At 51.6% G+C, this 25,457-nt stretch overlaps 1 protein-coding gene across 8 annotated transcripts; it reads right to left on the bottom strand.

The window, feature by feature from the left end:
- Positions 1-356: 356 nt before the first annotated feature.
- Positions 357-25,268, bottom strand: DENND2C (DENN domain containing 2C). 8 transcript variants are annotated; one of them, XM_068996075.1, is made up of 19 exons: positions 25,206-25,268; positions 17,918-18,840; positions 16,275-16,423; positions 15,620-15,732; positions 15,092-15,259; positions 12,318-12,414; positions 11,566-11,610; positions 9,746-9,927; positions 7,633-7,742; positions 7,136-7,205; positions 6,718-6,795; positions 5,815-5,955; positions 5,023-5,171; positions 4,457-4,634; positions 4,082-4,123; positions 3,044-3,149; positions 2,011-2,250; positions 1,623-1,709; positions 357-581 (listed from the first exon to the last, which is right to left on the bottom strand). In XM_068996075.1, exons 2-19 carry the CDS (start codon positions 18,703-18,705, stop codon positions 550-552), a joined length of 2,775 nt encoding a protein of 924 aa, XP_068852176.1. In that variant the 5' UTR covers positions 18,706-18,840; positions 25,206-25,268; the 3' UTR covers positions 357-549. The 8 variants fall into 8 exon arrangements, with proteins under 8 accessions (XP_068852176.1, XP_068852175.1, XP_068852169.1 ...); XM_068996074.1 differs by having other exon boundaries at positions 5,815-5,970; positions 25,206-25,266; XM_068996068.1 differs by lacking the exon at positions 25,206-25,268 and adding an exon at positions 24,956-25,170 and having other exon boundaries at positions 5,815-5,970.
- Between the last annotated feature and the right edge of the window lie 189 nt (positions 25,269-25,457).

Raw genomic sequence — 25,457 nt, 5'->3', positions numbered from 1 at the left:
CCCCTCATGGCACAGACCCCGCCCCTCATGACACAGACCCCGCCCCTCCCGGTGCAACCCCCGCCCCTCCCGGCACAGACCCCGCCCCTCACGGCACAGACCCCGCCCTTCCCGGCCCGCCCCAGCCCCGCCCCCCGTCCGGCTCCACCCCCGCCGCTCCCGGTTCAACTCCAGCCCCGGTCCCGCCGCTCCCGGCGCGTTTCCAGGCCTGGTCCCGCCCCTCCCGGTGCGATTCCGACCCTGGCTCCGCTCCTCCCTGCTCGGTCCCGTCGCTCCCGGAGCGACTCCAGCCCTGGCCCCGCCCCTCCCCGCCCCGCCCGTCGCGGCCGCGCCCCTTTAGGAAACGGAGACACGTGAAGGGTTGGATCCACGAGCTGTTATTGATCCGGGAGCTGTTATCGATCCATGGAGCTGGTTATCGGTCCATGAGCTGTTATCGATCCACGCGATCGGCACGCGCGGAGCCCCCGCCCTCCCCGCACAGCGCAGCCCGGCCCCGGGCGGGTCCGCGCTTCCCCCGTCCCGCCGCTGTCCCGCAGCAGCGCCCGGTCACTTCTTCTGCAGGAATTTCATTTTACTGCCTGCAGAGAAAAAAACAGCATTAGGAGCTATAGGTGAGGGTGGGCAGGCCCTGGCACAGGGTGCCCAGAGCAGCTGTGGCTGCCCCTGGATCCCTGGAAATGTCCCAGGGCAGGTTGGACAGGGCTTGGAGCAGCCTGGGATGGTGGAAGGTGGCCCTGCCCATGGCAGGAACTGGTTCCTTCCTACCCAAATCATTGTGGTGATGCCATGAAGATTTTTTGCCTTTTCTTTTATACCCCTGTTATACCTTTTTACAACTTCTGTATTCCTAGTGCTTTTTCCCTACATTCTTGGACTTGTTTGCCAAGCTAAGAGATGAAACATTTTAGAAGCTTCGTAGCTAGAGATCAGTGTGCCCCAGACCCCAAGGTCCTCTCCAGAACACATTCTGTAAACCAAGATAGAACCATCCAGGAGAAGGTTCCTTGGGGAGGGGGGCTCACTTGAGCCTCTCACTGGGGAATCTTTGATAGATCTGCTAATTAGTAACACCTAGAATGTTATACCTGATCTTTTGGGGGGGGGGGCATTTTTTGCAGGGTGCATTTCGGTGCATATGACCTGGATGTGGTGCACCTAAGGATCCTTAAAATAAATACCAAGGTAAAATCCCTTTTCCCCTTCTAACCGTGTCTGACTCTTGATTTTAAGACCAGGAAAAGGCATCAGTGGGATTCTGTGAGCTGGAGACACTCCAGGACTCATCAGGCTAAGGAACTTAAGGTGGAAAGCCACACATGGCCTTCTCTGCCAGCAGACACAACTTCTGTCCCGTGAGCATCAGCCAGGACCAAAGTTAAGGAATAAGCCTGGACAGCTCTCAGAGCAGCAACTCCCACAAACTTTATCTAAAGACACAAAAGCTTAAAAATAAAAGAAAAATCTCACACAATGTTCAGTGTCCCCTGAAGCAGTAAATGTAAACAAGGGGACACAGGTGCACAAGGCAGAGAAGGGGCCTTCCTCTGCACCAAATTGATTATTTGACAGCTAAAATTAATTTTAAAAAATTTAACAATGAACAAAGGATGTTCCTTTACCAAGACTGCGAAGGATTTTGTTCATTCCAGTTCGTTCCGTCTCGGGAATACTCTCCAAATACTCCAAGGCACGGACCTCAAAAAGGCCTAAAGAGAAAAAAAAAAATTAAAAATTTAAATATCACTCACCAAATGAGTTACTCCATCTTTTAGCATGTGGCACCACGATTAACAAGGCCACGAAAGGAAATCCTGCATGTGGTGTGTGTAAGCTGCAGGATCAAGGAGAAAGGAGAGATGCAGAAATTCTTTGCTTTATAAACAGAACTCTTTTGAGCAATCAGAAGGGCACAGGGCTACTCCATGTGACAAAATCCCAACAGCAGAGGCACGTGGCACCATCCTTTGACAGCGAGTCTGCAGAACAAGAGGCTGATGCCAAAGCTACCTTTGACCACGTTCTTGCTCAGCTCCCGGTCCTGGATGAAGCCTGCAAACATCTGGGTTTCCATGAAGAAGTGCAGGAAGTGGCGCACGTTGCGGGAGCCGTGGGATTTGCGGAAGGGCTCCCGCTGGAACACCCGCTCCCCCTTCTCCGTGACGCTCATGTGCAGGGAGTAGTGCCCCACAATCTCCACGAAGAACTGCACAAAAGCCTCGGAGACCAGGGAGTTGAGGGTCATGTCACCTGTAGGGAGGACATTTGTTGCCTTGGTCATTTCTCTCCCAAAGGAGGAGCAGCTTTTCTGGAGACCTCAGTCACTTTCTGTACTGGCTGTCTCAGACTAGGAGATTCCAGGGGATTGATGATAGAGAAGTCTCAGCTCAAATATTCAGTTTCCCATTGTCAACTTTCTGCTGCAGCTGGGACAGGTTCAGCTCTAAAGCTTTTGCAGCATTTTCATTTTCCTGTCATTTTCCCTGTCAAACATCTGGTGTCTAATGAGCTGCCAGCTCATAACAGGCTAAGTTTAATTCTCTTCAAGAATCAGGCAAACTACAGAAGACAAGCTCTCTGGAAAACGAACTTTGTTTTTATGAATTATATAATTTTCTGGTGCCATTCTCTCAAGCCACTCAGAGCTTTTCTCACACTTCCTTATCTGATGGATCATGTATAAAGCAGTAAACTTTGGAAATGATCTGCCAGATCACCCTCTAAAATACAGAAACTTGCTACATTCTCTGGGAAAAACATTGTCTCTGCCACTGACAAAAATACAATAAAATTGAAAGCACAGGAACTGAGGCTGTTGGCCCAAAGGAAACTACAGTTCTGCACACACTAATTGTGAGAAGAGGAACTGTCAGCACACCAAACTTCTCACACATTCACAAGGAAGATGTTCTCAGCAAGATCACAGGGAAACAGCTAAAATGTCACTTCTTAGCATTTATTCCAATTTGCTCATTTTTATCAACTCCATGGGATCTACTAATGGGAAAACACTTTTCCATAGAAACCTTCCCACAGAAAGTACCTTGTGTGTCACTCTGCCCATGTGACAGGATTTCACTTCGTTCTTCCAGGATTTGTACAAGTGCAGCCTGGAGTTTATGGGGCAGGATCTCATCCTCATCTGATACCTACAGACAGAAAGGGGCAAGGATGCTATTCCCATCAGCAGGAGAACCAGGGGATAGATTAGAAATATTCATAACATGCCTAAATCAGTTAGAGGGGAGTTATTCTGTGATATGGTGTATCTTGAGGGAGACAATATATTTGTCTTGCAGCCACAGAAATTAAAAACATTTGCTCAGCATGCCCCAAGTACATTTTATTGGAGTCACACACACAACTGGCCACCACACAGATTCAGGCTTATTTCACCAGTAAAACACACAAAACCAATAAAAGTCTGTTGAGAAAATACAACAAGTCTCAGTAATATGGTTAAAAAAAACCCCCAATCCTTTAATACCTTTCTCCAGTTGCAGGCTGCAATGCAAAACAGAACAGTGAGGCAAGGAAAAGGAGAAGCAAATATCCTGAACTAGTAATAAAATCCCCAGTATTTTTATAGCTACTTGTCTGGGGATGCAGAAGCATTTTTGGGGAAGTTCAGCAGAGAACCACAAGTGAACTGTGATAATTTGTTCCCTAGTCTGTCACTCCTGGGAAAAACAACAACCCAAACCAACAAACACACCGCAGCTGGATGGGAGAGGAGAAAGTGCTGTACAGAACGAGAACAGAGAGAGACAAATAAAAAGCAGCAGAGGATCTTAGGGATCCCCTTCACATCATAAACCAAGCAATAGTCCTTAAACTCAGCTCAGACAAGCAGCATCTTTGGCTTTGCAGAGCTCTCCAGCTCATGCGACCTCAACCTTGCAACAAGGATTTGTAAGCCTGTTCCCTTCTCTGTCAGTTCAAAAGGATTACAAGGTATTTCTTCAGCTACTGCAGTCTCCACATGAACACCAGCTTTTCCCAATTTCTTTTTATTATCTTCTTTCATCGATGCCTTTTCCTGGCATAAACCATGAGTTACTGGTACTGTTATTTCACTCACCTCTTGCAAGAACTTGTCAGCACAAAGATCAACAATCAGAACCTGGGGAAAGACGTAAAAAACACACTGACTCATAACCAGGTATGTTGCTGTATAGAAAAAAACCCCAGGTTTTTAATTTGTTTTTTTGAATGTGGGATGTTTTTTAAATAGGGATGTCACACACAGAACACAAGTTCTGCATAAGTGCAGCCTGTCTCTGAGAACAGTGAATATTATTTATCTTTGATAACACTGGAACACCCTGACATTTATCTGGCAAATTCACCAAGTGGCTCGGGAAAGTTTGAGAGTTTGTATTCAGACAGAATCTAGAGATTATTCCAGAGAGGACAACCTCATCCCACTGACATTGTCTGTCTCACATATCCTCACCTCCTCTATGGGCAGGTCCTGGAGCTGTGGCAAGGAGCAGGAGAGGATGCCAATGAGGAATGGGGTCGGAGAGCACACGATATCAATCATGGAAGCTGGCAGGACAGGGATGTAGGTGTGCTGCCAGGTGAAGGGGTAAAGCGTTGCCACTGCAGCGTGCCCACATTTAGACAGAGTGCTGGAAAGATGGGAGAAGCACAGGGTGGGTGGTCAGTGTCTCCTTCAGGACAGGCTGGAAATGCTCAGGGCAGGTGTCACTCGTGTACAGTCTGTGCAGCAGCAGAAGCCCCATGCACCCACTTCTGAACTCAGTTATAGGGAGCTAAAACCACCATCAACCCAGACTAAAGAGGTAAAAAGGAAACATTCCCTTATCTCCTCTTGTGTAAACAGCATACTCCAAATTCTAGGCATGCACATGCTGTGGGGAGAGTGCAGAAGGTTTTCAAATGGAACTAATTGCAAAACTAGACAAGCTTGGACATGGGACAGGTCCAAACACAGAAGAAATAATAACATCCAGTGATAGTATCCCTCAGAAAGAACTACTCAGACTCATCTCTTACCTTAAGTTGTCAGCCACAAAGATGACCCTCCTTTCCAGCAGGAGAGAGGCGAAGACCTGGATGGTGTGGGAGACACTCAGACACTGCAAAAGGCACTCGAAGTCAACGTGCTCCAGCCGGGAGTCCAAGGGGCGGCACAGCTCCATCACCTGAGAGGAGACACAGACAGGGAGAGCTGGGGGGGCAGCCCAGAGCAGGGACCCTCGGCCTGGAGCAGAGGGGCCTGAGCTCACCACAGGCTGCAGCTCCTCCTAAAGGGCAGGACCAGGCACAGGACTCAGGGAAGGGCTGGGGCTGTGCCAGGGCAGGATCAGGCTGGAGAGCAGGGAAAGGTTCTTCCCCCAGAGGGTGCTGGGCACTGCCCAGGCTCCCCAGGGAATGGGCACGGCCCCGAGGCTGCCAGAGCTCCAGGAGCGTTTGGACAGTGCTGCCAGGGATGCCCAGGGTGGGATTGTTGGGGTGCCCTGTGCAGGGCCAGGAATCAGACTCAATAATCCTTGGGGGTCCCTTCCAGCTCAGGATATTCTCTGAATCCATGATTCTACATAGACTCCCAGACAGCTGGCATGGGGCAGCACAGAAGAGTGCCAAGAAGCTCTTCATTAAAAAGCAGGGAATCACTTCCACCCTCGATGATTCCACAGCAAACAGGGTTCTGGGACAGCCTCCCTTCCAACTTCAGGATGTTTTCTTCAGACTAATTACTTCCAGGCATCACTGTGCAGTTTGCAAAGAGCCTCTGTGCCTCAGAAACCCCACAGACACCATGCAGCCCATCCTGACCTCTGTTACCTCATCTCCTGCTCCTGGCAGGAAGCTCCTGACGGCGATGGTGCGTCCTGGGGCGGGGAACGGGGCCTCCATCACGCTGCGCATGAAGGGGTGCACGAGGGCTGGGGACATCTCCCGCCTCTTCTCCACCTCATCCAGGATCTGCAGGGAAACACACTGGGCCTTGGGTCACTGCTGCTGGTGACCAGAGGGGAGAATCTGTCAGAGCATTCCCCTGGAGAAGGCTCCAGCACAGACCCACAGGCCTCTCCCACCTCACTTGGGACCCCTGTGAAATTCATCTTGAACGTCTGAACAATCAAACAGGAACAGCTTCCTGTGAGCACAACTCTCCATTCTCCCATCTCCTGCTACTGGAAGGAAATGTCTTGGATGTAGTAATCAAATTCTCATTATTTAGAGGAGTAAGAGGAGCAACACCCCATCCCCCTCACCAAGAAACCTCTCTGAAACACCGTTCTAGAAACTCTGTGCTCTAACAATCAGAACCACCTTTCATCAAAGCTTGTCCCTGTATTCCTCTGCAATAACTGCCCTTTATCTGCAGCAGCTTTCCCCAGTCTTCACCTCTTTATCTGCCCTCCTCATGGTGCTACAAAAAAACAGGAGATCCAACCCCCTCCCAAACTGATTTTCCATTTCCAAGTCACAGAAGAAGAGGATGAAGTTACCCTCAGTAACACCAGGTATTAGAAGCCCTTTCTGGCAGTAATTGCTGATGGATTTGTGTATTGGCTGACAAGACTCAGCACCAGTATTTTATTTCCCCTCTCAAAGCAAAGACAGAGAGGAAGCACCACTCTCCTGGGATGAGCTGCAATCACTAAGCCTGACAGAAGCATCCAGTTACTCTGTGGAGCCTGCAGGCTGCCAGGGCTCAAGGAACAGGCTGTGCCAGCTCACCTTGGAGAAGAGGTTGAAGCAGCCCAGGCGGCTCACGATGCAGTAGACCTCGGGCAGGCGCTTCCCTTTCCCTTCTGGCTGAAAGGCAACAGCAACAGCTCTGCTGAGAGCAGAGGGGCAAGGAACAACCCAGCACCCACACTGCAGCTGATCTGCAGAATTCCTTCTGCTGCAGTCCCCCCTACACTTATGACTACAAAAGTTCTCAAGGAACACCCAGTTCCAGGAGCTGGTTCATGCCCAGAGCCCATTTTGCTATTTCTGGGGACCATCGTGACCCTTCCCGCTGCATCCCAAGGGCTGGCACCACCACAGCAGCACAGGATGGGTGACCCATGAGGGAAAGCAGCCCTGAGTCATGTCCTGACAGTGCCCAGACAGTGCTCTCTGTACCCCCAGCCCTCACAGAGATGCTCACCAGGAGCTTCCTGCAGTACCCGAACCAGCGGCTGCCATCCTCCCCCGTCAGCACGAAGGAAAAGGTTTCACTGGGGGACCAAAGCAGAGTCAGGGTTAAATTCACCACACAGCTCAGGGGAGAGACTGACAAAGCACACAGACTCCTTCTGGTCATGCTGACGAGAGCCAAGGCACGATTACAAGGACTTTGGGATCTGTTCAGGGTAAAAACTTGCACCCCATGAGCTTTTCCATCTCTCCTCCTTCCCAGCTGCTTCTCCATTTAGGAGCAGCAGAAGCACTTCCAGCCCCAGGAGCTAGCCTTGGACAAACTCTTCCTCCTTACAGGAAAGGCAGAAGCAGCTCCCCAGCCCACCTCCACACCTCATCTTCCCTCCTACCACAGGGGATTCATCCTTTCCCTTTCCCCTTGCTCTGGCTGCAGCTCCTCTGGCACACCCCAAAGCTTTCAGCATTGCCTGTTTCAGTCACGAGTATTCAAAACCAAGTCTTTACCTTTTAAGGTCTGATGAAGGGAGCCAGTCTTTGGGATCTGGAAAGCAGAATTTGGGAATGACCTTTAGCCTCTCTTCAGTATCCTTTGATGGTCTGAAGGGATGTTCAGGCTGGAGGGGTAACACACGCATTTGAAGTCACTGAAGTTGGTGCACAGCTGCAGCATTTAAAAAGCATCTTCCTGACACTTCCAAAGGCTGATCCATCACATAGCTAATGCACAGGTACAGGAGAACATGTTCTGACTATTAGCAGATTCCCAGTTCCCATCTTGCATTTTTCCTGCTGATGGGACCTTTGTAAAATGATCCAACTGGTCTTGGTAAGGACAGAGTGAAGATCTACAAGCATGGCCTAAGTTTATTGGAAAATGAAGGTAGAACTGACCCCCCAAATGATGGCTGGGTCAGCCTGCCTTGGTTCTACCCCTGGGAGATTTGAAAACACTAATAGGAACAGGAATGTGCTCAGCTTTTGACGTGCAGATCACTCATAACTTGAGTGCAAAAATGGTGTCTCTGAATCGCATGTTCCAGCCACGCCACGTGTTGGTTCAAATCAAATCCCTCAAGGACTCCAGGGGAGAGTCCTCAAGGACTCCATGCTCAAAACTGCCCAGAAAAGGCAAAAGAAAGGTGTTCAGATAAAAGGCTCCATAAGAAATGTAAGGAAATTTTATACATTTAAGTAGAAATGCCCCCAAGAAGTGGAAAATTTATGGCATAAAGTTGATTTTAGGCACTCAGCACATCCAGGCTATTCCAGTGTCCCAAGCTGTGACAGCACAAAGTGTTAGGAAAACAGAACAGCATTTTCACAGAGTAACACTTGTACAAAAGCTTAGATGTCCTTGGGCACACAGCCCAAAGAAGAGAGTGACAGCAGATTATTTGGGAGCAAAGCTAATATTAGAAGGGAGACACTGAATCTGACACACTGTCCCATCTAAAGTCACTCACCAAAACACTTCCACTTGAGCAGAGGATAAATAAATACTGATAAAATAATTTGTTGTGGCAGTGCCTTTTTAAAAGCCAGTAAAGAGCAGGAGGGGAACCCTGCAGTGCCCTTCCCAAAGGCAATGGACAGATTGAGAGGCTGCACCAGGGAAAAGCCAAATCTGCTGCATTCCTTTCTGCCTCCCAACACCCTAAAGTTTGCACTTTTAGCAGATATTATTTGAGCGTGTTCAGTTTTAGTAAATTAACACTGTGCACTTTCTGGCTGTAGTTCCTTATTCATCCTGTGAATCCAAGGCATTTACACACTTAAGACACTGGAAGTATTTGCACACAGATCCTTTAGGCAGCAGGAACTGGGGCACTGTGGGACCTGCTGGGGTCCCATATAACTTCCCTGAATGAATCTGGCATCTCTTCTATGTGGGTGGCATGCAGATTCCTTAATAATCCCTGGCATCCTCTTGATGGCACAGCCAGAATTCCTAGCTTTGTTCTGTTTTCAGTGGAAGGCAGCAGGTACGAGCCTAGACAGTGACAACTGAATATTCATTTCAATCTGGTACCACGGAAGCACCAGGGCTCCATCTCAGCTTCCCAACTGTGGGCACTGAACTGTAATTCAGAGTCACACGCTGATTTTGCCACCCATTTGGGCTGAACAGCTTATTTCAAAGGGCTTGGTTTAGCTACAGCACTTTAACTTCCACAGCTCTCCTGGTTTGGGGGGTTTGTACAAACAGCTTTGCCATTTTATTATTATCCTTTTTCAAAGCAGTGTAAATAAGCATAAAAGCCCTGGGGTTCCAGTTCCTGTGCACCATCAGTGCTTCACTCCTTGTTTATAAAGGACAGACTGCCACGAGGAGGTTCCTGCCAGCTTTGGGACAGAGCTCTGCACTCTCTCCTGTCTTTCAGCTGGTATCAAATACCCTATGGCTTCATGAAATTTGAATTAAGTAGGAGCCTTCCTAGTTCAAAAAAGACAATAAACTCATTATCAAGACACATTCAACAACCTCCCAACACTACAAGTTAGGTCTGTAACAGAGCAAGGTGCTTCACATTCCAAGCCCAGATCCTGACCAGTGTTGTTTAAGAAGGGAAACACAGAGCTGAGCAGCTCCCTGGGCAGGTTTCCATGCAACTCCTACCTTGCTGGGGAACTGCTGGATGATGTGGGGTGTGTAGGTGACCTCAGATGCCTTCTTGTGCAAGGACACCACCACAAAGAGCTCAAACAGCCGCTGCTCCTGGAGCTCAATGAGATCCCTCTCCAAGGTCTGGTAGTGAGGGTTCCTCTTGGAGGCCGAGTGCCTCAAGCACCTGTGGCGACCTGGGGAGAGGAATAAATCCCAAACCAGCCTGTGGCTGGCACTGCCACACACCTACAGGGCACAGAAGAGGACTCAGCATTGCCATCAGAGGGGGAAAAGGGATGGGGGGATTTGCCCAACATCCAGCTGCTCTCCATGGGACATGGGATGCCTGTGTCGGCTCCTCACGCACAGAGCTGCTCTTCTCCCAGGGAACAAGTGACAGGAGGAGAGGAAGTGACCTCAGATTCCACCAGGGGAGGTTTAGATTGGATATTAGGGACAATTTCTTCACTGGAATGGTTGTTAAGCACTGGAACAGGCTGCCCAGGGCAGCGGTGAAGTCACCACCCCTGGAGGTGTTGAAAAAATGTGTGGATGTGGCACTTGAGGATGTGGTTTAGTGGTGAGCACGGCGGTGCTGTTGGGTTGATGGTTGGACTTGATGACCTTAGAGGTCTTTCCCAACCTTAACAATTCCAGGATTCTATGATTCAGATGGGGAGCACTGGCCTTGCAGCAGCTCTGCAAATCCCCCGACAGGAGATTGAGAAATTGAAACTTCTGCTGCTGCCCGGCTGTTCTTTCACACATCCCAGAGTGACACAACGGGTACTGGGGAGGGAAGCCCAGCTCCACCAGGTCAGGAGCTGCCAGGACTCAGGGAGCCACTCCAAACACCACAGGCACTCAGGAGAGGCAGGGGCAGTTCCCTGGCCAGGAAACCCCTGAGCTGGGCTGTCCTGACAGGCAGCACAGACTCACAAGCACAGGCACAGCACTCTGACGTCAGGAATTCCTGCGGCCCAGGCACGGTGACACATCCTAGACACTTTCAAACAGCTCTTCCATCAGGCAGTGACTCAATCACTGTATTTCTGCTGAGATTCTTCACTCTCCACTACTCTCCTTAACATGAAAAAATGGAACTTCACTTTTCATTCCAAGTTAAAGCATTTGGAATGTATCCCTCCAAGTAAATGAAACACCTAAAATAATTCATAGAATCCCAGAATGGTTGGGGTTGGAAGGGACCTTAAAGCTCATCCAGTGCCATGGGCAGGGACATCTTCCACTATCCCAGGTTGCTCCAAGCCCCATCCAGCCTGGCCTTGGACCCTTCCAGGGATGAGGCAGCCACAGCTGCTCTGGGCAGCCTGTGCCAGATCCTTCTGTTTAATCTGTCTTCACATGGAACCTAAACCAGCTAAAACCAAGTAGGTGTTTCAAGTCTGGAGTTTGGGTCTATGATCAAACTCAGGCCATTGGAACTGGACAAATGCCCAGGAAAATTCTCCCCAGACGAAAAGACATTTCACAGCATTACCTAAAACAGAACCAAGGGAAGGAATCAAGAGGGAAATAACCTCAAGCAGCAGCAGCAAAGGTGATCAGGAACAACCTCCCACAAGCCACGGCACCAACCCAAAAATGAATCTGCTTCTGGTGACTGGTAGATTATTGGCATTAAACCTCAAGGGCTCAGGGGAAATGGCAGAAAAAGAGGTTGGTTTGTCACAGCAACAGCTCCCAGACTGGGCCAACTGGCCTCTCAGAGGCTCCCTGTCCCTGTCTCAGCAGATCCCACACGTCAGAGTGCTCATCCCACCAAGGGCGCAGTGCTGTGGGGACAGGACCAGCCCCTGTGATTCACTCACTTTTGGGCTGATTTTCCGTATCGCTTTCATTCCCACTGGTTTCACCTGAAACACACATAGTTTTCACTTATTAGCCATGCAGAAGGAAGATGGGCAACACCCAAAGTTGGGAAAGAGAGACAACCTGAGACTCATCAGATCAACATCCCTCAGAGCTGCCCACCAATCCTGCCCAAAGCATCAGCGGAGGGCAGCTGGGAAATGTGTTACAACAGCAAATTGCAAAAAGCAGAGCTGGTATCAAGCCAGTGCTGTCAGTGAATGACCTGCAGGTCAGCTGAACACGGGCAAGGAACACAAAGCAGCTGGTTGTTTGATGCTGCTGTAAAACTTAACACAGTTGCTGAACAGAAGATGCTATGAATAAAGACCCTACTATGGCACAAAGACACACAGACAATGAGTGCAGTAGTCAGAGGTAGTTCTCGTGCCAAGTGGTTTTCTGGGGAATTTTTGCTTTAATCTGCTTTTTTGACAAGGCACTTAAAAGTAGCTTAAAGCTTTAAGCTTAAACTTAAAAGTAAAAAAAGACTTAAAAAAGCCCAGCTCTCCAGGCTCAGAATCTCCACCTTGTGACCATGTTATCTTTGGGTTAGGCAAGTGTTCCTTGAGCTGAAAGCTCAATTCCAGCCACAAGTCTGGGGTTTGCACGGTTGTGTCAGCATGAGGTGGTGGTGCCAGGCCAGGGGGCAGAGGAATTGTGCCACTCAAGGTGTTCAGAGCACAGACAGTGCTGCTGGAGACCCCAATACCTTTCACTGGAGCTGCTTCTCTCCCAGCAGGACTGAGCACCTTCACCTTCTTCTTTCCACGCTTGGAATCAAAGATCTCCTGTATTTTTAGTACCAGCTGAAATCCAAAGTAGAAGCAGAGGTTAATGTGGGGGTCCAGAGAAAGGTCTGGGTGCCAACAGAAGGGCAGCCCAACAGCCACTATCCAGGACTTGGGAAAAGCTGCCCAAACCCTGCAGGAACCCTGGCTCAGAGGCTGGAGTCCTCCTAGCCCAGCTCACTGGATAAAGAATGAGCACAGATTTCTGCTGCAAGGGAGGGATCACTGTCAGCACAGCTCAAAGCTGACACCAGACCGTACAGGCATTCTGGAAATTGTCACACTTGCCTTCCCAAATAGAAGTGACAAACTGTCTGGCATCAGATCTCCATTTTCTATGCAAGAACATCTTACAAAACCACAGAGGACTCAGAACACTCTCTCCAGCATTCCAATTCCTTCCAAGCCCAGAAAAAGCAGAGCTCTCTCACTGTAGCTTGGGGGTTGGTTTTTGGGTTTGCTGCTGTAGTTGGATGTCAGCTCAAGTCTCCTAAAGCACAAGGGAGGCACAGAACAAGGCTGCTCCAAGCACAGGCCCTGTCCCAGGTGTTTGCTGCAATGAAAGGATGCTGTACCTGCAGTAACCTGGCCATGGGGAAGGTGTCCCTGCCCACGGTAGGGGGTGGAATGAGGTGGAATTTAAGGGCCTTTCAGCCCAAACCATTCTGTGACTTTGCACAAATGAAGACAGACAGTGGGACAGAATAATGGGTCTGTGCTGCAGGACCACACACCTGGTCCACTGGAAGAAAAAAGTTGGGAAAAAGCACAGCCCAGTGCAGACTAAGCCACAGACATGAAAGGAGAGTCAGCATTTTGACAACCTGAGTTGATGCTGTTCATCTTCCTTCCACTGGTCACAACAGCCTTAAACCCCAAGTCCTGACACTTTCTGTGTCCCTGTCACAGCTCTGTGCTTTCCCCTCACCTGCCAGTGCCCCTGTGGCTCCTGACTCCCCACATCAAAGGCGGCTTTCGCTTCATGTGAAGAGAGATTCACCCTAAATGCAGGGAGCAGGTCAAGTTCATTCCTGCCTCAAGAATTCATTAAACTGAACATAGGAGGGTGGGGCCCAGACATTTGTCATCACAAATACTGCATAAAACGAAATATATTAAAGAGAACCTGTTTGTTCAGCTCAAGCATTTAATCCCCAGATCAGCAAATCAGGCTTAGGCTCTCCTTTTCCAATTGATTTCTCCCCCATTTTCTGCCTCAGCCAGTCCTCCCAGCACGAGGAGGCTGCAGGAAACAAACAGCCCACAGCAGAGAGCAGTGCTTCTCCTGCAAAATCTGCCTTCTTTCCCTTTTTATCCAGCCTCACCTAGAAGATCTTCATTTCTGTCCTGATTTTTGTGCAGCTGAGTCACCACCCTGGGTGTGTTTAAGGCAGCCATGTGTTTCTCAAGCAAAAAGTTTTATCTTTTTAGACCCCAGTCCTTTTCTCAATCTCTCAAGCAATCTTGGCTCAATTCCTCATGAGCAGAGAGTAAAGTGCTCTTCCTGCATGTAAATTGTTACCAGATTTTTGGAATAGGTTTGCTTTGGGAGAACATTTTATTTTCCCTCTCCAAACGAAAGATACTCTCCATCACAGCATTTTTATAATCTTGCCATCTCCTTCTTCATTTTCCAGACCTAGGGTTTGTTTAAAAACACAGACAGGAGTTACTTGATACTCCAAAGCACTTTAAAGGTTTGAAAAGTCCTTTGCAGCTCTCCAACTCTACCTCACGGTCTTGTGCAATCTGAGCAAATACACGTGATTTTCAGATGAAATAAAGATCTGCTGAAGTGAAACGATTTTACCACAGCAAAAATAAGTCCTTGCTGCTACCACAACTGGAATTTGAGTCCCATGCACAAAGTGCCACCACAGTGGCAGCTGCAGCTGCCCTTCTACAGCACATGGTGCCTTTTATCACCGAGGGATGTGAGCTGGTAACCAGCACAAGGATCTAGAAAGGTTCCCAAGGCACCAAAGGAGAGTCAGAACAGTCCAACAGTCCTCTGTGTGAAGGTGGATTAAAAGCCTTCCTCACCCCTCTGGCCTCAGCAGGATGATTGTCTTTGCAGCCAGGCAGGAAGGAGAGGCCAGAAGGGGCAACTGTATGAAGGCTTTGTGAAATGCTCTTATCCCTGAGAGTTCCTCTTCACCTTTAAACTATGGAACAGCTGTTCCTGATGCCAGTGCAGAACTCCAAGCCAACATTCCAAGTAACCAAGGGCCCCACAACCATTCCATAGCTCAGGGCCTGCAGTGAACACAAGGATGAGTCTGGGAAGTCACTGGGAGCAGGGGACACGCACACACAGCGTTCCAGAGCTGCCCCTGCAGCTCACCAAGAGCACAAACCCAGCACCATCACACTCCATGGAAACACTGGGGACAAGGCTTAGATGACAAAGCACGAGGCAGGGCTTGTATTCACACACAGCCCTGACCTCCAGGTCAACACTGAGCACTTTGTCTGCCAATTCCTGGCCAACAAAAACACCACTGTCCCAGCTAGAACTGGCACTCAGATCCCCAAACACCACCCCTGCCACTTGGAGAGGGAATGGCTGGAGCAGCAGTGCCAAGCAGCAATCACCTGCCAGGCACACAGCTCTGTGGCCACTTACAAAGCACTTGCAAAGCAGCAAGAGCTTGAAATGCCAGGCAAGAAGGGAACTTTCACACTTCAAGCTCACCCAGGGCAGGTTCTTTCTCCTGCTCGCAGCCTCTACTGCTCGGAACAGCTTCCACTCAGACAGAGTGACAGGCAGGGAGGTCTCCTTCCCCATCTTCCCTTGGAAACTTGTCTGGGAGGGCTTCAGCTCCAGCGACTTGCGACTGAGGAAGGGAGGTTTTGGGGGAGGCTAGAAAACAGAAGCAGAAGAGATAGTTAAGCATGGGATCAAGCTTTGGTCCAAGGTCACAGGCAGAGGAGTCAGATTACAGCTGGTGAATCTGCTCTGCCAAGCCCTCCATCCCACCCTCCCACTCAAGCATCTCACCAACACTCTCTTGTTCCTACTCTTTTGCTCCTTAGCAGCTTAATCAGCTGCCATGGATGTTCATTATTTACATTACATATTATTTACATTAATAACAAACAATAAAAAAATAAGGCAAACCAATGACTTGCAGTGTGGAATGTGAGGCTGGGGTGAGCACAAACGAGGGCCCTTGTGAGAATGGTTCTGCAAACACCTGACCCTTTAATCCCCCCACCCTACCTTGGGAGCCCTGCTGATGCTCCGGGGAGGGGGCAGCTTCCAGACAGATGGGACCTTCCACAGGGGCAAGGGCAGCGCTCTGATATCTTCATAAGGATTTTCTTTTGTAGGACCTGGGAAAAGCATTGGATGGGGGATTTATGAAAGGAGATAAAGCCCTGTATTTTTGCCAGGGATATAAGTGGGGAGAGTGTGCAGTTGCCTGCCAAGCTTTAACAGGGTCTGGGAGACCTGTTTAAAGTTGGATGAGGTTCCCACCACATCCTTCTAACCCACTGACATCAACTTGGCAAACTGTACACGGACTCAGCAGAACAAAACACTTCTTCCCCTGCAGAGCAAGCAGCTCTATTGCAAAGCAGCTCGTTTTGGCAGCGTTCACACTGATCTCTGAGCAGCACTCAAGCAAAGCCTTCCAAGAGCTAATAAAGAAATCAGTTCAGCACAGGCCAACTCCAGTGACCTCCCATGACATCTGAAATCAGGCTGTTCACGTGCAGATGTCACCAACACCAACAAAGACCCCCAGATGGGGAAGACCTTAAAAGTCCCCGAGCTAGAAAGGGCCTCAATGCATCCTCACCTTTGCTCCTCCCTCCCCAAAACTGCCACCCTTAAACACAGCGAGGGCACCCCCAGAAGCACAAGCACATACAGATAATGTCCTCGTAGATGTTGTCTTCGGACTGTGTGTAGACCAGCCTGGATCCTGCTGTGCCATTTGTCTCTTCCCGAGATCCGTGGGAGCTGCTGGCTGCGGGCCGCTTGCGGAAGCCCTGGATGTCCTCAAACTCAAAAGATTTCCTAGAGGAAAACCAGTGGAACTTCTTCTAAAGGCACCTGCTTGAGTTGCTGTCTCCAGTCCACACACAGTGTGGCCCTTCTGGGGACCATCCAGCACACGGATGCTCCACTCTGGACTTGCATTTCCAAGGGTTGAGGTCTGACCCCAGGCAGCAGCTCAGCCCCTCGCTCCCGCCCCGTGGGATGGGGGAAGGAATCAGAGGGTAAAAGAGAGAAAACATGTGCATGGGTCGAGATAAAGACAGTGTGGAAGGTAAAGCAAAAGCTGCACAGGCAAGAAAAGCAAAACAAGGGGTTCACTCCCTATTTCCCTCGGCAGGCAGGTGTTCAGCCGTGTCCAGGGGCTCTGTCATGCGGAACGGTGACTTGGGAACACAAACTCCCAATGTTGCCCCTCTTCCTGCTTCTTCCCCAATTTTAACAGCTGAGCACAACATCACAGGGTCTGGAATATCCCTGGGGTCAGCAGTCCCCACTGTGTCCCCTCCCAGCTCTGTGGGAGCACAGCTCACGCAATGCTCTGTTATCAAGATTTTCATCACAACCCCAAAACACAGAAGAAAATTATCCCAGTCAAAGCCAGCACACCAAGTGAGTCCTGCTCACTTACTCTGGGACATTTGTTAAGTTAAAAAGGGAGCTGGAGGCTCCATGGCCAAGCACACTCCAAGCAGGCATGGCCAGACCCATCCTGTCAGAGGCAAGAACCCAAACCACATTTTGCAGACTTGGAGCAGCTCAGAACCAGGGCACTGCTTCCTACTGGGCCTCTCCTCCTCGTGCTCAGGGTGTTCATGCATTTGTGGGTTGGCATTTCCATCCACTCGGCCACTATTTTGAAATTAGGGCACAGAGGTCACAAAGGAGCTGCAGGGCCCACCATCATCATAAAATTCGGGTTCTTGCTGCACACTTTGCCACAGTGGAAAGTTTCAGAACCTCAAGCCACATCTCTGCTGGTACTGTGCACACCAGTCTTGCACAGGCAGCTCACCTGCGAGCAGGATTTGCATCAAGCCACCTCAGAAGGGTATGGGAAAGAGGGAAAACCAGCCAAAGCTACTGCAACAGCACTACCCACAGCCTCCAGCTTTAAGCAGCAAGAGAAAAATGAAAAAAAAAAAGAGGAAAAAAAGGAAAGCCAAACACTCAGCAGCCACAGTGCCCCAAGACAAAGCTACTCTGCCATCCACAAATTGCAGCTGAGGGCAAGCAGCAGGCAGGGAGCAGGCAAGACTCTCCCTGGGGCCAGCATATTGTCACTCCACTCTGTTCTAAGGTGTGGGCTGACATCTGTTTGGAACCTGTAGCCTTCTTTGCAAGACTGTCAGCAGCAAAAGCAGGATGCCTTCACCCAGGAATATCCTTTTCCCACGAAAAGAGGCATCATCACTAGCAGCACCTCCACAAGGACATCATGCCAAGCAAGCTGCTTAAACCCATCTAGAAAGTGGCTTAAGGAAACATTTCAGACATGAGAGATGAATTATGTACCTCTGGGCTCTCCCTCTGATCCTCCTGCTGGCTATTTTCTTCTCAGGGTTGTTGGAGGATGACACCAGGTCCCTTCCACACTGCTTTTGCAGGGGAGCTTCCCTGGTGGCACTGGCATCTCTACAACCACCAGCACCCTTCTCTGCCAGGTAGCGGAAAGTCCTGCGGGGTTTGGGTGGTGGATCAGGAGCTGGCTCCTCCTCTTGCCCCTCAACCTCAGAGTAAATGTTTCTCAAGCTCCTCTCTGCCCTGCAGAGAGTGTCCACTCCTTCGATTTGCAGTTCTCTTTCCGTGGAGCCAGGGCTGCCTCGATTCCTCTGGAGGTCCAAGGGAACAGGAGGGGCTCTGCCAGGCAGGAGGGGATCTGCTCTCCTCCACAGAGCTTGTGAGGTATAGATGTTCCCTGGGGGTAGTGTCACTCCTGGGGCTGGGAAGCCTGTTTGCCCCCCTCCTTTCTCCTTGGCTCGGGAAGCTGGGCCAGCACAGTCCCCAGCCTGCCAGCAGCTCCGTGCATCTTCCCTGAAATCCAACCCCAGGCTCTTTGGATCTCTGGACCCAGCCTTTCTGCCATTCTCTGTGCATTCTGGCTTCACTTTGGGTAATGCATTGCAGCTGGGGTCATACTTTACTCCAAAGTCCTTAGGCTGCTGCTTCTCCTTGCTGGGGCACCCCCGTGTCCGTCCCTCCCACTGCGAGATCTTCTGCTTGATGTTGCGGCAGTGGCTGCGGGACAGGGTCTGCACGGCTGCGCGGGAGAAGCTGCTGTCCCCAGTCCCTGTGGGGTGCATGGCAGGGGCCAGAGCACTCACACACAGCCCATGTCCAGCCCCAGCCACGTCCTCCCGTGTCCTGCACACATCAAAGCTGGCACGACACTCCAAAGTGCCCAGCGGTGTTGGAGAGTCCGGGCTGGCTGCTCCGACCTGCGGGCAAAAACGAGAGCCATCAGCTGCACCCCAGCCCTGCTGCTCCCCACCCCAACTCCCAGCTGCTCCCTGGCAATGGCTGCAGAACATTCCTCCCCAGATCACATCATCCACATGCTCAGGACGGGCTTCCAGAGCTCGCTCCCCACCGGGGCTGTTTGTGCACACATCTGGGAGTGAAAGGGAGCTGAGGCTTCACCGGCTTAAAAAACAAACACAACAGCACAAAGCACCCTGAGGCATCCCGAGCATCCAAACTCAAGGAAATTATTTAATGGCTGAGGAACACAGCAGTGTGGATCTCAGCCAGCCCTTCTGCAGGAGTGCAGCTCCTCCTGAGGCTCAGGCAGTAGAGACAAATCCCTGTGGCACCTGAGCCCCCCACTCAGCAGAGACACAGCAGGACACGAGGCACCAGGGCAGCTCTAGAAAAAAGGAACCACGCCTGCTTCTCCAGAGAGGAGCTGCTGCTTCACACAGGATGAGAAGGGCTGTGGTGGCTGGGGAAGAGCCCAACTCTGGCAGTGCATCCTCCTCCCAAAAGTGTTCCCTTGCTCCACAACACAAGTGAAAACCTGCCTGGTGTTCTGTTTGTCAACACCTGACCTACATTTGCTATCCAAGAGTCGGGAGGGTAGCAGTGCCTAGCCTGTGGCTTGCAGCCAGGGGAGTTTCAAAAGGCAAAAGAAACAGGTGAGTTCTCATCTTCAAGAGAAAAATCAGCCCGTGTTTAGATCAGCAGAGAAGGAATGCTAGAGAAACATTTTGGCTTCTCCTACCCAAGCACAGCCTGCACAAACAGGAGCTGTGCTCTTTGAGATTTCCCACAGCTGCAATCCGGGGGATACAGCACACATCCTCCAGATAATCCAGCAAGGAGTGCAGGTGAAACCACCAGGGAGAACTGGGGTGGCTGTACAGACCCAGCACCTGCAGGTCCAGCATGGCCTCAGTACAGACATTTCATGTGTGGAATCCTCAGCCTTGGAGCCCTTTGGCTCTACCTGTAGCTCACAAGCCATCCCAAATATTCTCAGATATGCCAGCACAGGTGAAAACTCATCCTGGACAGAAGACAGCAGCCCATAGGCTCTAACAAGCCCTGTTCCTCCCTTTCTCTGGGCAATTATCCCATTTCAGAAGTTCCAATCCTCCAGCATTGTATTTAACAACCTCCATTTGTATCGGGAGACAAGTGCTCAGCTCAGGCCAGGGGCCACACTGGCTTTGGTAACATTCCCCTGGCACCAAGACATCCCCCTGCAAAAGGCAGGGAAACAGCAGCATTCCACACACGCAGAAAAGCAGAGGATCCCTGCAGAAAGCAGCCAGACCTTCTCCAGGTGGTACCAGGGGCCAGAGTCACACCAAGCCTGTGCTCAGGCTCCAGCTGACAGAGCCAGGCAGCTCCCACTGCCACCCTGGGCACGTGTCCTCCACAGCCACTGCCACCACACCCGGCCAGCACTGAGTCACCACAGCCTGGCAGGGTGGGCAGAGCCAGGGATGGGCAGCAAACCAAGCTGGGAGACAGAGGAGCTCAAGCCTGCCTGGCAAGGGGTCATGCCCCACTCTCCAGGCTGGGTGTGGAGAGCCCCCACCAGAGCAGACCCACACCCTTCCCACTGTGGGTACCACACCTCAAATTCCAGGGCTTGGGGCTATCCCTGAAGCTGCTGATCTGCTTGGCAGAGGCATCTGTGGGGCAATTAAAAGCAAAGCACTGGCCTTGGCAGATCGACTAGATAGCATTAGTGAGAAAGCTCACTGGTCAAGGACATCCCAGGGCTCCCAGGCAGTTCAGGGATGGTTTGGGCACACATGGCACCAAGCCTTGGCTCTGCGCTGCAGTCTCCCCTGCTGCCAAAGCAGCACTGTTGCTGTGGGAAGCAGCTCCCTGTCTCCACAGCGTGGGTTCCTGCAGGCTGGAATTGCTCAGCTCATTGTCCCAGAGAGCTGCTGGGAACTCTCCCACTCAGCAGTGAACGGGATAAACTTGGACAATCTGGGTAAGCACCGAGCTGGGGATATTTGCTCCATCATCAGCCCTCTGTCCTTCATCAGCATTCCAGACTGTCCTCAATGCTTCCGTAGCCACTGGAGACCCTCTTCCCGCACCAGCGAGGGGCCCCTGCCCTCTCCTATAAATAGGCATTGTTGCCAAAACATCCTGAGCCAGGGCAGAGCCATCCTTCCTCAACCCATGTCTGCACAGCCCTGATTAGCAGACAGGAAAGCAGCTTTCCCTCTGCTGTGCCACTGAACTGCTGCAGCACCAGCGCTCCAGGACACTCCCATGGACCTGGCTGGCAAAGGACAGGCTCTGCTGGGGACAGCCAGGTGAGGAGAGGGCTCCAACAGCCTCCTCAGCACTCCAGCTTTACATCAGGCTCCTCCAGTGCCTGCCAGGTCTTCAAACACAGGATTGCTGGGTGCAGGACTGGCACAGGGAGAGGAACCCAAAGGACCCGTGGTGTGGAGCGAGGGTTTATCCACAGCACTAAACAGGTCCAGCACAAGCACTCATGGAGCACATGCAGCCCATCCCCACAGCAGCCCACAGCTGCTTTGATTCCCAACAGCACTGGCTGCTTTCTCCTCCAAATACTCCAGCTGTGAGCTCCTCTGGGAGCAGCCTGGCAAAACATCTGCAGAATATCATAGAAGAGACCCACAAGGATCATCCAGTCCAATTCCTGGCCCTGCACAGGACAGTCCTGGAGCTCTGGCAGCCTTGGGGCTGTGACCATTCCCCGGGGAGCCTGTTCAGTGCCCCACCACCCTTGGGGGGAAGAACTTTTTTCTGATATCCCACATCCATGAGGACAAATCACTGCCCAGAGGAGGCTGAGTAGCCCTGCACAGCTTTCCAGGTGGGTCCATCCTTACTGTACCCAAGCTGGGCAGCTCTGCTGGCTGCCAGCCCGCCCCACATCCTTCCTGCCACGGCTCACATTGGGAAGGCTGCAACAAAAACTGCCTGTGCTGCAGCTTCCTCAGCCACAGACCCATTTCTGCTTCCCCACATTGAGCCAAGTCAAGGTCTAATGCTCCTGCCCTCTCCCACTGCCCACGTCCATGCTCCCATGGTAAGGCACAACTGGGAGCTGAGAAACGCGGAGGAGAAGCTCAGCCTGGGCCAGCACATGGAATCCTGGAATCCCAGAAAGGGTTGGGTTGGAGGGGACTTTAAAGCTCATCTCCTTCCACCTCCTGCCATGGGCAGGGACACCTTCCACTATCCCAGGTTGCTCCAAGCCCCATCCAACCTGGCCTTGAACGTACAGGAATGGGATCCATGGACAGTCAAGCACATGCTTAAAATTTCTCCCCTGCTCAGTGCTGCTCCCTGGACTGTCTCTTCCAAAATAGCCATCCAAGGAGGAGAGGAGTGCAGTTTTTCACCTGCCCAGGCTTGCTATCAAGAACCAGGCATTTAATCTCAGCTCATCACGTGAGCCCAGGCAAGAGTAGAGACTGATCTTTGGTGAAGAAAGAGCACACTGGGGTGGTGTGATCCAAATTAAGTAACCCTTAAATGCAGTCCAGGACAGGCTAAAACACAGTTCAGGGACACAGAGCTGGCAGAGACCACCTGGGTCAGGCAGCCAGCACTTGTATCAAGCACTACACAAATCATACCTATCACAGAATAACCAGACTTGTGACCGCTTCCATCCTGACCTCCCCTTCCAAACTCCTTCACTGTGCTTCCTGGTATTTCCAGAGAAGCCAAATTTATCATCCTTACCGCATTAGGACTTAGAGGAGATCGGTATAGTCAAGAATACTGAATTATTTCACCAGAAGCAGCAGTTTGGGGGAAAATTACATAATTTCTAGACAAAACATCACACATTTCTGACAAAAGACCGCCTCTCTGACCCACGCTATTTGAAAGCTCCCAAAGCAGAAGAATTCAGCATGTTCACAGCACATGACAGGTAGTCCTGACTCTTTTTCCAGCCCTGAAAGCCAGAGAGCACACTACACATTTTCCATGCAAAGCCTCAAGACAATTCCATTTCCTGAAACCACATTCTCAAGGAGAGAAAGCTGCCAGTGCTGTTCCAGAATAAATCCCTGTCTAGTGCTGAGGTCGAGCCCCTCCACCACCCGTGCTGCTGGAACCCCTCAGCCCCCTGAGCACCCTGCAGCAGAGGCACAGTGAGAACAGAGGCACTGACACAGCACCTTACCTTGTCCTGCTCCTGGGAACACAAACACTGCCTGGACCAGCCCGTGCAGCTCTGAGGCAATCTCAGTCCTTTGATGAAAGCTGTGCAGTCCTAAACCACCCCAGAGTCCTTGTCGCCAAGCCTCCTGTGTTAGTAGCCAAATAAAAGCAGTTTCTGGTCTTCTGAAGCCTAGGGAAGCTGGCAGCTCATTCCTGGAGGGAAAGGACCCCTTCCAGAGCTCTCAGCTACTCCCATTCTGCTCCTCTCCGGAACAACCCTGAAGCTCCCCTGAATAACTCTGCCATGCTGATGCCTCAACGACATGGGCAGTACCAAACAAGCAGATTTTATATCAAAATAAGTAACTCTTCAGGAATGCAGTGTGCTTAGTCATTTCCATCTCGATACAAAGCTACTCTAACCACGAGGTATTAACTCCTTCCATGCTGCTGCATCTCCTGCTGAGGAACAGTTCTGCCTCATTAGATCCATGGCCACAGCCCCTGGACACAGAAAATGTGCTGCTAATCCCAATTATACAGCAAAAGGAGGTTAAGTCTGGCCTCTGCCATGGGTCCTAGGACTTTTGTACTGACCATCTTTTTCTAAAGTGATGAAATTCTACTTCTTGAAAGCAAGTTTTTCCTCAAGATATGAAAATCCCCAAACCAGAACACTTCCAGCATGTCAGCCCTGAAGGCTTCTACACCAAAGGACACATGGACAGAACCCACAACATACTATTTTTAAAGCCGTGGGTTTTTAACCTGACTCACAGTATCTGAATGCCCACGGTAGCAATACTGACAACAGCAGTTGACTCAGCCCCTACACCCCTGGCCAGCTGCCAGCCCCAGGAATGCACACAAGAACCGAGACACAAGCTGGGCATGGAGTTAAAAATCAAACAACACTTATCCTGAAGCAATCCCTTGGTGCCACCATCAGAGGTGAGATTCCAAAGGAAAGTCACAAAGCCTGTGTGGCTTTACATGGGCCACCCCAGCCAGGCTGTGTGGGGCTACAACGAACCACTCATTCCTTTGGGAAAGTCTCAGCAGCACCAAGGCAGCTGCCCCAGGAGGTTCAAAGGGTGCAGACCAAGGCAGCACCAGCAAACCTCTCAGACACCATTCAGATAACGTCTTCCAGACCTGCACACTGAGTCATATCCATGTTATATTATATTATTACAACTGGAAGACTGAGATAAAAATTTCACCAAGCAGCAATGGACAGCACTAGGACTCAAGGTCATTTCCAGGTCACATCCAGGTCAGATCCTCCAGCCACCACTGCCCAAACACACATTTCCAGGGGCTGGTTTTCCTGCAACTGCTCTTCTACTTTCCTCCATCACCAGCTGATGCCAGTCCCAACTGACAGGAGGAATTGCTCCAGCACTCTCTGGGCTCTATCACAGCCAGGTACCCTCTCAGCCAGGCCGTGTTCAGCCACGGTCACTGGAACAGAGGGGTGTGTGTATGCAGTGAACTGGGGAAGGCAAGGGGAGACTGGTCCCGCATGCCCAGGGAGCTCTGTAACCACTCAGCCCCACGCACCTCAGTGCAACAAAGCACAACTATCCAGTGAGACCTAAACCACCACAGCCTAGCAGTGAGTTATTTGCCCTGAAGAAACGCTGAACAGAATCACAGAGTGGTGGAGGGTGGGAGAGACCCTCTGAAAGCGTGACCTTCTCTGCTCAGGCAGGGGCACCTACAGCAGGATGGCTTTTGGATGTCCCCGCGGGGAAGCACGCTGCAGCACCCCTGGGCAGCCCACGCTCCATCGCCCTCACCGGGAGAAGCGTTCTCCGACGGTCAGCGGGACCCTCCCGTGTGTCCGGCCGCGCCCATCACCGGACAGCCCCGGCTGGGTCCGCCCGGCACCCTCCCTGCAGGCATCTGGACGAGTGGGGGAGATGAACCCACCACAACTCCGGCTCCCCTTGCGAGCTGGGTCTCCTCCCGGGCAGCTGGAGCGGGCACCTGCTTCCTCCGGCCCGTCAGACACGGGGAAGATGCTGCACCGGCCGCTGCCCGCAGCCCGGACACGGGGACCCCTCGGGGCCGACAGGCCCGAGCCCGGCCGCGACTGCTGGAAGCCCCAAACTCCCGGGCCACCCGCCCGTCCTGCCCGGCGGAGCTCCCACCCAGCGCCGCCGCCCCCCGCCCGTCTCACCGCAGCCTCGGCCCGCTCCCGGCCCCGCTCCCGCAGGACGCTCCCGGCGCGCACGGAACCACCTCCTATTGGCTGGTGTAACCATCACTCAAGCGGCGGTCCCGCCTCCGCCCCGCCCCGGAGCGCACGGAGACGTTTCCCGTTGGTTGACGCGGCCGTCACTCAGAGTGAGGCCCCGCCCCCGCCTCGCCCCGTCCCGTCTCTCCGCGGCCTCGGCCCGCTCCCGCAGAACGCTCCCGGAGCTCACGGAGC

This window comes from Aphelocoma coerulescens, chromosome 26 (genome assembly GCF_041296385.1).
Source record: "Aphelocoma coerulescens isolate FSJ_1873_10779 chromosome 26, UR_Acoe_1.0, whole genome shotgun sequence".
NCBI lineage: Eukaryota > Metazoa > Chordata > Aves > Passeriformes > Corvidae > Aphelocoma > Aphelocoma coerulescens.
This window is presented reverse-complemented; position numbering and strand designations above follow the sequence as displayed.

Bases quoted from the DNA above. Each gene is read 5' to 3' on its own strand.
- DENND2C (XM_068996074.1), bottom strand. From the start codon at position 18,705: ATGCACCCCACAGGGACTGGGGACAGCAGCTTCTCCCGCGCAGCCGTG. The intron at 3,150-4,081 runs GTGAGTGAAATA...TTCTGTCTGTAG, and splicing joins CTGACAAGTTCTTGCAAGAG to GTATCAGATGAGGATGAGAT. The intron at 1,710-2,010 runs GTAGCTTTGGCA...TTTTCTCTTTAG, and splicing joins GAGCAAGAACGTGGTCAAAG to GCCTTTTTGAGGTCCGTGCC.